The sequence below is a fragment of the Rutidosis leptorrhynchoides genome, chromosome 3 (genome assembly GCF_046630445.1).
Source record: "Rutidosis leptorrhynchoides isolate AG116_Rl617_1_P2 chromosome 3, CSIRO_AGI_Rlap_v1, whole genome shotgun sequence".
Taxonomy (NCBI): domain Eukaryota; kingdom Viridiplantae; phylum Streptophyta; class Magnoliopsida; order Asterales; family Asteraceae; genus Rutidosis; species Rutidosis leptorrhynchoides.
Genome location: NC_092335.1, coordinates 399,915,047 through 399,928,086, shown reverse-complemented (window position 1 = coordinate 399,928,086; position 13,040 = coordinate 399,915,047). Strand labels below are relative to the sequence as shown.

Below are 13,040 nucleotides of genomic sequence, written 5' to 3'. Positions count from 1 at the left end.
GTTCTTAGCTACAATTTGATACTAGCGGTAAGCTCTAACTCCGAATTTTATTTACATTTTCATCATCTAAATTTAGGGCTTTTGATTGTATGTTCATAAATGGAACCCCACTAGTTGTTAATGGAAGATGATAACTAGGATTCGGGTTTACAAGTGATGAAGGCGGGTTTTGGGTTTGGTGTACAAGTTTAAACATGTGAGACTTACAAAGAGTGGATAATCACTAGTATTGGTGATTATTGATGTATTGGAAACCATTTGAGTTCGATTGGTTGACTAATTTTGAATAGAGTCAAAATTAGGGTTTGATGATGAGTGTGGCCAATTGTCAATTTAGTTGAGTTTATAAACTTAAAATGAGTTAAGTTAAAGTATAAACTTGAGTTAATGGCATTTTGAAGTCAAAACTAGCAAATGGTGAGATGTTGATTTTTTAAGGGTCAAAATGGGTTTTCGAGAGAAACTCGAGTTAAAATGCGTTCGAGTGCTAAAGTTGGTACATTTAGGTATTTCGGGTACGCAGGAATTGGTCTTGTTGGGTTCGGACCTTCGAGTAGCGTTAAAAGTGCAAAAGGGTGTGATTTTTCACTTGTTGTTCATTTAGGCGGGTCGAGAGCCCAAATGAGTTTGTATTGATGACTATGTGATAAATGGAATAGGTACGTTCCATTGGCGAGTTGCGAGTTTGGATTGCACTTCATCGAGGCGTTTAAGGTGAGTGTAAATTTACTATACGTGTATGTATGCATAGGATGGGTGCGTGTGTGTAGGGTGACCCTTGCTCGGGTTTGCTCTATGTTTGTGTGGGAGAATGGACTCCTCTTGTGGTTCGGGTCCATGTTATACGCTTATGCGTTTTGGGTTACTACCCTTGATGTTGTGATTGGCTAGCGTGTTGGATAAACCCTTTGGCGATGGGTTTTGCTAGCATTTTTCATGGAGATGATTCGGGAGTGAGTCGCGTGATGTTCGGATTCACTAAGGCGCTTGAAGTTCAGCCAACCCTAGTGTGATGTTTGACTAAGGTATGAGTCGCGTGATGTTCGGATTCATAAAGGCGCGTGAAGTTCGGCCATCCTTAATAGTCAAGTTATTTGAAGGTAGTGAGTCGCGTGAAGTTCGGATTCACTAAGGCTCGTGAAGTTCGGCCAACCTTCATGTGGTTTAGGTTAAGGGGTTAACCTTATTGACGTTGTTGATTATATTTATTGTATATGCGTATATACTTAATGTTGTGTTGTAGCTAATCTTGTGGAGTTAGCTTGGTGATTACGTAGCGTGTAGCTACTTTGTGTATGTGCTCTTTTGTAGTATGTTTACCATGCGGAAGTGGTATGTGTTTACTTTGTGCTTGGTGATGCGTAGTCATTTTATGCATATGTATGTGTATAGTACCTTTACATTCACTAAGCTGTAGCTTACCCTCTCGTTGTTGATATTTTTATAGGTTTGCGTGCTGACGGCTCGGGTAAGCGTGGGGATTAGAGATCTTGGCTAGGTTGCTTTGGAAGATCTTGCTTTTGGACTCGATTTAGGATTGGGTAGCGTAGTCTCAATCACCATGCTCGGTTTTGTGTTAAGTAACTAGTCGGGTCATGTGACGTATATTGGTTTAGTCAAATGGGTCATGAGTATAACCCGGTTTATGATTTAATTATGTAATGTACGTTTTATTAAAGTCGTTAGACGTCATGTGAAAACAAATACGTTTTGGAAATTGTGTAATGGGACCTAAAGTGTTATTTAATGTATATTAAAAAGGGAAAATTTTATGGGCTGAAAATCGACGGGTTGGGTCGTTACACGAAAGTCGACGTCATCATGGTTGGAGTTCATGACGGCTCACGGTAGCGTTGCCGGAGGTTGTTCTGGTGGTGGCAGGAGGGGGTGGTGGTGGTGTTGTGTATTTATATAATTGTATAAAAACTCAAGTAACTTGATTAATGGATTTGTAAAAATGGTATTTTTGGTAGTGAATGTGTTTTATGAATCGTTGTTTTCTTATGGTTGGGTTTAAAAAGAGAAATTTGTGTGAAGACAACTTGAGCTAAAATGAACAGTAAATCATTCTTAGGCTTAATGAATATATATATATATATATATATATATATATATATATATATATATGAAAGAAGTTTTAGCAATTACCTTACCATATATATATATATATATATATATATATATATATATATATATATATATATATATATATATATATATATATATATATATATATATATATATGGTAAGGTAATTGCTGAAACTTCTTTCATCTAACATTATTATGAAGTTTAATATCCATGGTGTGTTTAACAATAAAATCTTGTGACTAAAGTTTAAATTACTTTCAAATTAAAATAACACAATAGCTATATATATATATATATATATATATATATATATATATATATATATATATATATCAAAAGGTTCAATACAGAACTTTTTTAATGTGCACAAAGTGTATTTTTGTACAAAAATACAAAACTGTTTTAATGTGCACAAGTGTATTATTATGCACATTAGTTGTTTCTGTAGTTTTTTGGTTATGTATTGAACCTCACTATATATATATATATATATATATATATATATATATATATATATATATATATATATATTAGAGGGTTTGCATTGAGAACCCTGAGAACTCACAAATTCGAGCAAAAATTAGGACGCGGCCGAAAAAAAAAATTGATAGTCGAACAATTTTTAATTTTTAGTTATTAGATGCATTGTTTCTTGGTTCTACATTTTTATTTAGAACATGATGTAGAACACATGTAGAACATGCTGTTCTACACTTGTTTTACATCAATTTTCATCAATTAAGTTAAGGTTTAGATTTATGGTTTAGATTTTAGGGTTCAGGGTTTAGATTTTAAGGTTTAGGGGTTTAGATTTAGGGTTTAGAATGAGTTTTTTACACGAACGGTTTAGAGTTGTTTAGGGTTTTCGGGTTTAAACCCTCAACCCTAAACCCTAAACTCTAAATCGGGCAAAATAAAAAAAAAATGGATTTTTGAAAAAAACAAGTGAAATTCGAACAAAAAAAAAAAGAAATTCGAACCAATTTTCGTTCTACAATTTTGTAGAACTGAACCAAAATTTTGTAGAACACAATAAAAATTCAGGCGGGCGAACAAATTTTCCCAAATTCGAACGAATTTGCGTTCTACAATTTTGTAGAATCCAACAGAAAATGTAGAACATGCATCTAAATTTTTGCTCGACTCACATTTTTTTGTTCGGCCGTCAAATTTTTTGTTCGACTTCCTCTGTTTTTGTTCGCCCGCTGGTTCTCAGGGTTCTCACACCAATTGAGTTCTCACTGGATCCTCTCCCATATATATATATATATATATATATATATATATATATATATATATATATATGGGAGTTATATATATATATATATATATATATATATATATATATATAACCCATCAAAAATTTTGAACGGATTTATCTTCTGTTCGCCGCGAGTTAAATTCCACCACCATCACCGTTCAACTCGAAATAATTTGACGAACTAAACGCTATGAATTGTATTCGACACGGAGCTTCGATGCACTACCAACAAAGCATTTCTCGTTATTTTGCTGAAATAATTAACAACTTTTCTAAAACTAAACTCGCGGGTTCTACTTTTATTCAAAAAATAATTGTATATAATAATTGTAAAATAATACTCTCTTCGTCCCACTACAAGTGTCCACATTTCTATTTTGAGATATCTCATTTCAAGTGTCCACTTTATATTTCAACCAATGAGAAGAGATTATTCTGGAGATAGAAGATTTCTGATTGGTGGAGAATGAAGTTAGTTAGATTTCCTAAATCTGTGTGCAAAAAGTAAGTGGACACTTGTAATGGAACGGATGGAGTATAACTTAGACTTTACTAACGTTAAATTTCAAGACAAATTTTTAATGGACTCATATTTTCTCTAAATATTACGTAGTATATAATATATAGTTTATATATAATTAAAAAGTGACTAATGGTGAGAAATAAAAAAATTGTAAACGTTAAGTTATTAACACCACTTTTATAATCTGTCAACACCACTGGCTCCTAAATTTTCAATGGACTCATATTTTCTCTAAATATTACGTAATATATAATTTATATATAATTAAAAAGATATTAATGATGAAATATAAAAAATCTGTAGCCGTTCAGTGACTAACATAACTCAAAATCACTTTTAAAATTTGTCAACAAGACGGGTTGTTAAACTCAAAAAAATAATTGTTTGAAAAAATTAATTAATTTTGCACGATTATTTTACCACCGTCCAACGAACGGGCTCTAAAACCAACACCACGGGCTCTTAAACTCTAAAGAATAATTGTTTAAAAAATTATATTTTTTTTTTTTGCACGGTTTTTTACCCACCCAGTGCAACGCATGGGCTTAAAAACCTAGTGTGTGTGTGTGTGTGTGTGTGTGTGTGTGTGTGTATATATATATATATATATATATATATATATATATATATATATATATATATATATATATATATATATATATATATATATATAGGGAGGTAATCCTCACACACCACTTTTTGAATCATTTACACCTAATTTACTATTATACCCTTACTTATACTTAGACTAATAATATAAGTTTAACTCTTTAGGGGTATAACTGTGAATTTATGAAACAAAAGTGTAGATGGATCAAAATATGGTGTGTGAGGATCACCTCAAATATGTTAGAGGATAGGTTAGTGGCCTAACCCGATTGTGGGTTGGGTCCGTTAGGGTTTCTATGTAGGTATATTTATTCTATAAATAGGGTCTTATATCATTAATAATATTTGACGGGGTTTCATTGTTCTACATGGTATCAAACTAGGTTCTCTATTTACTGCTTCCTCTTGATGTTTGTTATCCTCCGGTCACCGGATACTTGTCAGTGATACGGAGGGATCCGTGTTATTAATTTTTGCTTCTATTTTTCGTTCAATTAGTATTCTCTTTTCAATTCTATAGAAATCGGCAGTAGCTTCTCTTTTCTTTCTTTTCGTTCTTTTTTTTTCTGCCGTCATTACAACAGCCTTCATCTCACCGTCTAATTTATTGTTTCTGAATGATCAATTCACAATCATCATCTAATCTAATATTATATTAATATTACTTATGATGTACATGCAATTGTTTGAAGAATGAACCATAGAAGTTCTTTTTCTTTTCTTCCGTTTTTTCTTTTCTTTCTCTACTCAAACTATTTCCATGTAACTTTTTCAGTGTGATTCTATTTTCTATATACGGTCTGATTTCCAAATCTTGTATTCTTTTCAATAAATCATTTTATTTTCTTTCCAACTTAAATCCTACCTTTTATTTTCTTGTCTATTTTTATATTTTTCTATATCCTTAATTCTTGCAAGCCTCCTCTAATAATAATCGGCGTGAGGCTGAGCCGCCTAGCTGGACTGGGTTTCAAACCCTGAAAAAAAAATAAGCTCTTTCTTTTTGCAGCGATGAAGACGATTGTATCGGCGATAAAAGTTCAAAGCCCTAGTCCTACTCAATCCTTAGGCAAGCAAGCCACGACGTAAAAAAACGTTACGGAAAAGGAAACGCATTCAAGCAACGCAACCAATCAACGATTATCAATCAATTCGGTGCAACAAATACGAGAAAAAGAAGAAGTTATTTTTGTTTATTTGTTAGCGTTATCTCCAGTCCGAACTTTTGCGAATCCCCCGTTCGGACTGCGGGGGAGTGTTAGAGGATAGGTTAGTGGCCCAACCTGATTATGGGTTGGGTCCGTTAGGGTTTCTATGTAGGTATATTTATTCTATAAATCGGGTCTTATATCATCAATAATATTCGACGGGTTTCATTGTTCTACACAATATATATATATATATATATATATATATATATATATATATATATATATATATATATATATATATATATATATATATATATATATATATATATATATATGGTTTTAAAAAATTATTATATACATATTTTTAAATTTAAAAGAGGCTCCAAAAAAGAAGAATGGAAATATGTTATGGCATAAAAACAGGTTTCTTTAGTTAGGTTAGGAACCTGTTTTTCAACAAAGCCGGTCTCTATACTCACCTCAAACGAACTGATTTTAAAATACTCACCTCAAACGAACTGATTTTAAAATTGATTCCCACTTTAAAAATCTCTACCTATAGAAACCGGTTTATAAATCAGTTCTTAAAGCCTCAAAAATCGTTTCTTAAACCCCTTTTTGTAATAGTGTAATTACTATTACTAATTACTATTATTATATTATTTATAATATTTTTCTAAACTAAATGCCGTATTACATGCTAACCCATAAACAAAACTAAAGTTAAAATTATAAATTCGTTATATTTCTAAAAAAAATAATATAAACGCTAAAATAGTGTTAACTACACAAATGTATGTGCATTATCAATTTCATAAATACATAATCTTCATTACACGACCTATATCAATACAAATGTTTGACGATTTTCCGATTATTAATAAAACAATAATATATACATACATGTATCTAACATTATAATTAATTGACTAACAAATAATAATAACTAGTTGAGGGACTCGTGGAACTACGGGTTTGTTGAATGAATACTTTTAAATGATATATTTAAGTTGACAATGAGATAATGATTTTATTCGGCAATCACAAAACTAATTCAAATCAACAATCGTCAATACCATAAGCATCATGTCTATTCCTAAATGCCTTTATATGCTATTTCAGACATCTCCTAAATACATTTATATGATATTTTAAAGACATTGTATTAAAAATCGGATCCACAATTACAATACCACAATCTCACATGTTTTTTCAGTGTGTTTGCTATCACCTCTCATCGCAAAGACCTTCCACATTCTCTACACATAAACGGCTTGATCCCATGCTTCCTTTCGTAATGTTTTCAATCTCGTCTCTCATTCTTCTAAAACACGCAGTCATTAATCTTTCGGGCTCGGGTAATGGTTCTTCAAGTTTAGTGTTCTTGGATCGGGTCATACAACGAAGAATGACCTATGAAAGGAAAATGAATGATCATTTAGATTTGGAATTAGGAAAGGAATAAGATATATAGACTTGGAAGATGAGTTTACAGGATTTATTAGGACGTATTTAATTATATATATATATATATATATGTATATGTGTATATATATATATATATATATATATATATATACATATATATATACATATATATATATTTTGGGTAAGCAAGGAAACCCTCCTATGAACGAGCACATTGGCTCCCCCATAGAAGGTAAAACCTCGGGTAATCAAGTCCCTCCGAGCACGAGACCTGGTACCGGGTAAATTGCGCATTATGCGCACCCTCTTGTCAACGAACGTGTTTTTCAACAAAGCCGGTCTCTATACGCACCTCAAACGAACTGATTTTAAAATCGATTCCTTGTTTAGAAACCTCTAGCTATAGGAACCGATTTAGTTCTTAAAGCCTCAAAAACCGGTTCTTAAACCCCTTTTTGTAGTAGTGTAATTACTATTACTAATTTCTATTATTATATTATTTAGAATATTTTTCTAAACTAAATGCCGTATTACATACTAACCCATAAACAAAACTAAAGTTAAAATTATAAATTCGTTATATTTTTAAAAAAATAATATAACCGCTAAAATATTGTTAACTACACAAATGTGTGTAAAGGTTTCCACATTCTCTACACATAAACGGCTCGATCCCATGCTTCCTTTCGTAATGTGTTTAAAGGTTTCTAATTCTTCCTTTTGTAATGTGTTTGAAGGTTTCTAAATCGGCAGTTTAGCCCATGTAAGGTCAATGTTGTTTTGACATCATCTTGAACGTAAGTACCATGGTAACCTCTCCTATTTTATGATCCATGCCCCAATATATGCATCTAGATCAACGTCCTATAAAGCGAATCCGTTAACTTATCATTCAATAGAAGTTGCATAAATAAGCTACAAAGAACCATAATTGTTTGACTGAACTAATCTGAGTCTCAAATGGAGCATGCAAAACTATTGTGGGGAACCAACCAAATATATGTAGAAAATTGTTTGATAAACTAAGAATGAGGTGTGCAATTATAACTTACTGCTCATCATTGCAACCCACCATAGAGGTTGCTTCAAAGTATGAGTGACATCCGAAACCTAAAACAATTTAACCACGGTAATAAATCTCAATACAACATAACCTCATATATGAGACGAACATGGTTTTGTCAATTGTGTTGTTTAGTACGGCTCTAGCAACCTATACAATAATCAGAAATAAGAAATAAGTAAGACACAATTATCCGATCCGCAACCAACTTGTTGATAAACAAAGATCCAAGTCCTAATTGATTTAATTTTATGAAAATTCAACCAATATTTTCTGCAATAATTGTTCAACACAGATTCATTCCACAACATTTAATAGACTCAACAACCATTTTTTCACTCATATATATATATATATATATATATATATATATATATATATATATATATATATATATATATATATATATATATATATATATATATATATATATATATTTTGGAAAGGCAACATTATTATTAAAACTCAAATATCTCAAATACAAAGAATGAACCTTAGTTACAAACGAAACGATACTGAGCTAGAATCTACAGTAAGTGACTAAGGAACCCGCACATTTACAAACATCGCAAATTAAATTACATTAGACACGAGATAGGATTATGTAGCCAATCATGCCAATCGATTTTCTTCTTTTTACAACGCCTCAAGATCCATTCATAACTTTTAACTTGTATTTCACTTAACGCATTCGGAGAAGTCCAACTCGACTTTTTGAAGACCATTTGGTTTCTATTCTTCCATATAAGATATGCACTTATCCATCGCACCACTTGCCAAATTTTAGAACCAATATCCGATACCGGTGACGGGTACGAACTATTTAGAAAGTCCTCCAAAGAAGAGTCAGACGAGTTGACACCCCACAAATATAAGACTTTATCCCAAATATCCTTAACCTTGTCACACGATAATAAAGAATGGTCTACGGTTTCTATATCATCATCGCAAAGGGGGGCAACGAACGGTGTTGAGATCAATACCCCTCTTATCAAGTTCAAACAAAACGGGCAAACGTTTCCGTAACGCTCGCCAAAAGAAAACGCCAACTTTCTTTGGAATAAATCGATTAACTTGTGTAGGGATAGGGGACGTATGGGCCGGAAACAAAGTAGACATGATAGGATTCGTAAGAGAGGAAGTAGAAAACTTACCACACCCACTTAATTTCCAAACCCACGAATATTCCTTCTCGTTCAACAAGATAACCGAGGATAGTACATTTTCGAGCTCAACTTGTTCACCCTTCGTACGCCCACTTATTTCTCTCGACCAACTCCACACAAATCTATACCGTCGTCATCTTGAACAATACGATCCGAAACATTTGCATTAGGATTCGTCTCGAGCCGCACTAATATTTTTAAAAATGCAAAGGACCTTCCGTAACCCAAGAATCATTCCAAAACCTAGTATTGTTGCCATTACCAATCGACCTCGAGAACGACTTGGAGAAGTCAACCCCGAGATGATCGATGTCTTCACCTGTTTTAACAATATTGCTCCATATGGTGTTAGTATAAGCAATAGAAGTATCCCCACCCGAAATAATAGAACCCGAAACCCCATAGATGCTTTTAATAATACTAACCCACAAGGAAGCGGGTTCGGTATAAAACCTCCACCACCACTTGCCAATTAGTGCTAAAATTTTTACAAAAAGAGAACCCACATTTAGTCCGCCATCCGCCAAGGGGCGAATGACATCATCCCGTTTTACCCACGAGATTTTTGACTCGTCTCCCGCCCCACCCCAAAAGAATTTACGTCTCACACTCTTTAGTTTTTTAAGCACTGTAGGCGAAGCACGGAAGAGCGAAAAGTATTACAATGGGAAACTATTTAGAACCGAATTCACAAGGGTTAAACGTCCACCGAAAGACATCGCACGGGCTTTCCAATCCGATAACCTCTTCTCAGACTTTTCAACCACCGGTTTTCAACTACTCATTTTACTCATTTTTGCACCAACCAGAAGACCAAGATAAATAAATGGAAAATTACCGACGTTACACCCAAAAAGATTTGCCATCTCTTCCACCTCAACTTTGTCAATTCCCACGCCAAATAAATTACTCTTATTATAATTAACCTTTAGACCGGAACTCAACACAAAACACTTTAGAAGTTTCATTAGGTTACCAATATTTTCCATACTCCATGAGCCAGAGAAAATAGTATCGTCCGTATATTGAAGATGAGAAATATTAATTTTGTCACGTCCAATTTCCACCCCACTAAATAAATTATTTGAAACCGCATTTTTCGCCAACCAATTAAGACCCTTCGCGGCATTGATGAACAAAAATGGGAAAAAGGGGTCACCTTGTCTAACACCCCTTTCAAGTTTAAACTCTTTAGTAGGTGATCCGTTAACTAAAACGGAGATAGATGCACTTTTGAGACACGATGAAATCCAATTCGGCCATTTGTTTCCAAATCCCATTAGAGCCATCATTTTATCCAAAAAATCCCAATTAAGACTATCAAAAGCTTTTTTGAAATTCACTTTAAAAACAAGACTTTTCAAACGATTATTCTTTAGATACTCGAGTATTTCATTCGCGATAAGGACTCCATCTATTATGTTTCTCCCTTTTATAAAAGCACTTTGTTCGAAGTCAACAAGATGTAGGATAACATTACGAATACGAATTGATAGGAGTTTAGCAATAACTTTATACAAGCTTCCAATTAGGCTAATTGGCCGATATTCATTCAAACTCACCGAGTCCGTATTTTTTGGTACCAAGGTAATAAAAGATGAGTTGCAACCCGAGGAGATTGAGCCCGTACTCCAAAATTGATTGATAGCCTCTATAAGATCATCTCGAATAATTGCCCAAATTTTTTTTTATTACAGAAAAGCATATTGAAACCATCCGGGCCGGGGGCCTTGTTGCTAGCACATTCATTGATTGCATCCCATATCTCTTTTTCACTAAATTCAGCTTGTAAGGACTCATTTTCAGCAACTGTTACACGAAACATACTTTGTGACTGACCATGTGTATTAGAAACAAAAACAGAAGGCGTATCTGCACCATTAACATTAGTCGAAAGAATAGGTGGAGCAGGCCTGGACTTCTCATTACTCGGCCCACTATGATCAGTATGCGGCCCACTTTGATCAGCGGTATTTCTCGGCCCAGGAGCTGAAACAGTCGACGTAGTAGGTGGCCCATAAGAAACTGGGCAGCCCACGAGCATGGGTCTGCACCCATTGGGCTCAGAAAAGATGCTTTTAAAGTGCTGAAAAACTTCTAAGTTAACCACCTCTGGATCTTCGTTCCACATACCATTAACATTAACACCACGAATATTACTCTTATTATATTTCCTTCGGATGGAGGCGTGGAAGTACTTTGAATTCTCATCACCTTCTAACTTCCACCTAATTCTAGCCTTTTGTTTCAACATGTTTGCTTTAATTCTATCTTTTTCAATCCATTTTTGTCGACAATCTAACTAAATAGCACGATCTGAATCACTAACTGGATGTGATTCCGCTTTTAACTCCCATTCCATGGCCTCTTTTTTCAAACTATTAATTTCATTATTAATCTTGCCAAAGTTTTCTTTACTCCAATTCCTAAGTGCGGTTTTAACATTCTTGAGCTTATCCCTAAAATTACAATCCTCCTAAAACCTCTAATGGGTTGATTCCACACATCAATAATGACGTTATCAATTCCGGTGCAATTGAACCACTCGTCAAAAACTTTGAAAGGCTTCGGACCATAATCAATAATTATATCACGAAGTAGCAACGGACAATGATCCGAGAGGTCACGGTCTAAAGCAATGATAGAGAGATCATCCCATAGACTAATGAATTTATCCGTTACTAGAAAACTATCTAGTTTACTAAACTTCACCCCATCATCACTAATCCTAGTGTACTTCATCCCACTAATTGCAATCTCTATTAGGTTATTATTAACGATAAAATCATTAAATCTATCCGCCCTACTTTGATGAAATTTCGAGTTAACACGATCCGATATATCCCTAACCTCATTGAAGTCCCTACATAGTAACCAAGCCGCATCCATACTTCCTATAAGTCTATCTAACGACTCCCACATTAACTTCTTTTTGCTATCACTATGTGGACCATAAACATTCACAATAATAGACTCCTCACCCGAACATTTCCATTTCCCACGAATTGCTATAAAGAAATCATTACCGGTAGAATCAATTATCTCAAAGACCGAATGAAGCGACCCGTCCTAATCCATAAGGACGAATACATTTACATATGGATACATCGCGAGGTTCTGACCTCTAAATGATACATTTTACAAACGCTGCATTCGTTTTTAAAAGACAAACTTTCATTACATCGAAAGTTGACAGGCATGCATACCATTTTATAATATATCCAAACTATAAATGACTTAATAGTAATCTTGTTGAACTCAACGACTCGAATGCAACATCTTTTGAAATATGCCATGAATGACTCCAAGTAATATCTCTAAAATGAGCAAATGCACAGCGGAAGATTTCTTTAATACCTGAGAATAAATATGCTTTCAAGTGTCAACCAAAAGGTTGGTGAGTTCATAAGTTTATCATAAAACAATAAAATTCAATAAGTTTGATAGACCTCAAGATTTCAATTTTATAATCATCATACAGGATTAACACATCTGTATACAAATCCATTCATACGAATAAACACCTGGTAACTGACATTAACAATAATGCATATAGGATATCCCCAAAGATACAGGATTAACACATATGTATACGTACATGATTAACACATCTGTACAAAAATCGAAGTACTAAAGCATCCAAACTCTCAGGATGGGGGTCGTTAGTGCCCATAGATCTATCTTTAGGATTCGCGTCAATTAGGGGCCAGTTCCCTAATTCTTAGGTTACCAAGCTATAAGGGGTGACA

The 13,040-nt window shown here is 33.8% G+C and overlaps 1 protein-coding gene across 1 annotated transcript; it reads right to left on the bottom strand.

The window, feature by feature from the left end:
- Positions 1–6,861: 6,861 nt before the first annotated feature.
- LOC139901363 (uncharacterized) lies at positions 6,862–11,545 on the bottom strand. Its single transcript, XM_071884085.1, has 5 exons — positions 11,005–11,545; positions 10,130–10,942; positions 9,717–9,919; positions 9,506–9,610; positions 6,862–7,047 (listed from the first exon to the last, which is right to left on the bottom strand). The coding sequence occupies exons 1-5, from the start codon at positions 11,543–11,545 to the stop codon at positions 6,862–6,864; spliced, it is 1,848 nt and encodes a 615-aa protein (XP_071740186.1).
- Between the last annotated feature and the right edge of the window lie 1,495 nt (positions 11,546–13,040).

Coding starts and splice junctions, on each gene's coding strand:
- LOC139901363 (XM_071884085.1), bottom strand. CDS start 11,545: ATGTTGAAACAAAAGGCTAGAATTAGGTGGAAGTTAGAAGGTGATGAG. Junction 10,943..11,004: donor CAAGGCCCCCGGCCCGGATG/GTTTCAATATGC, acceptor ATGATCTTATAG/AGGCTATCAATCAATTTTGG. Junction 7,048..9,505: donor TGATTCTTGGGTTACGGAAG/GTCCTTTGCATT, acceptor TTCCTTTCATAG/GTCATTCTTCGTTGTATGAC.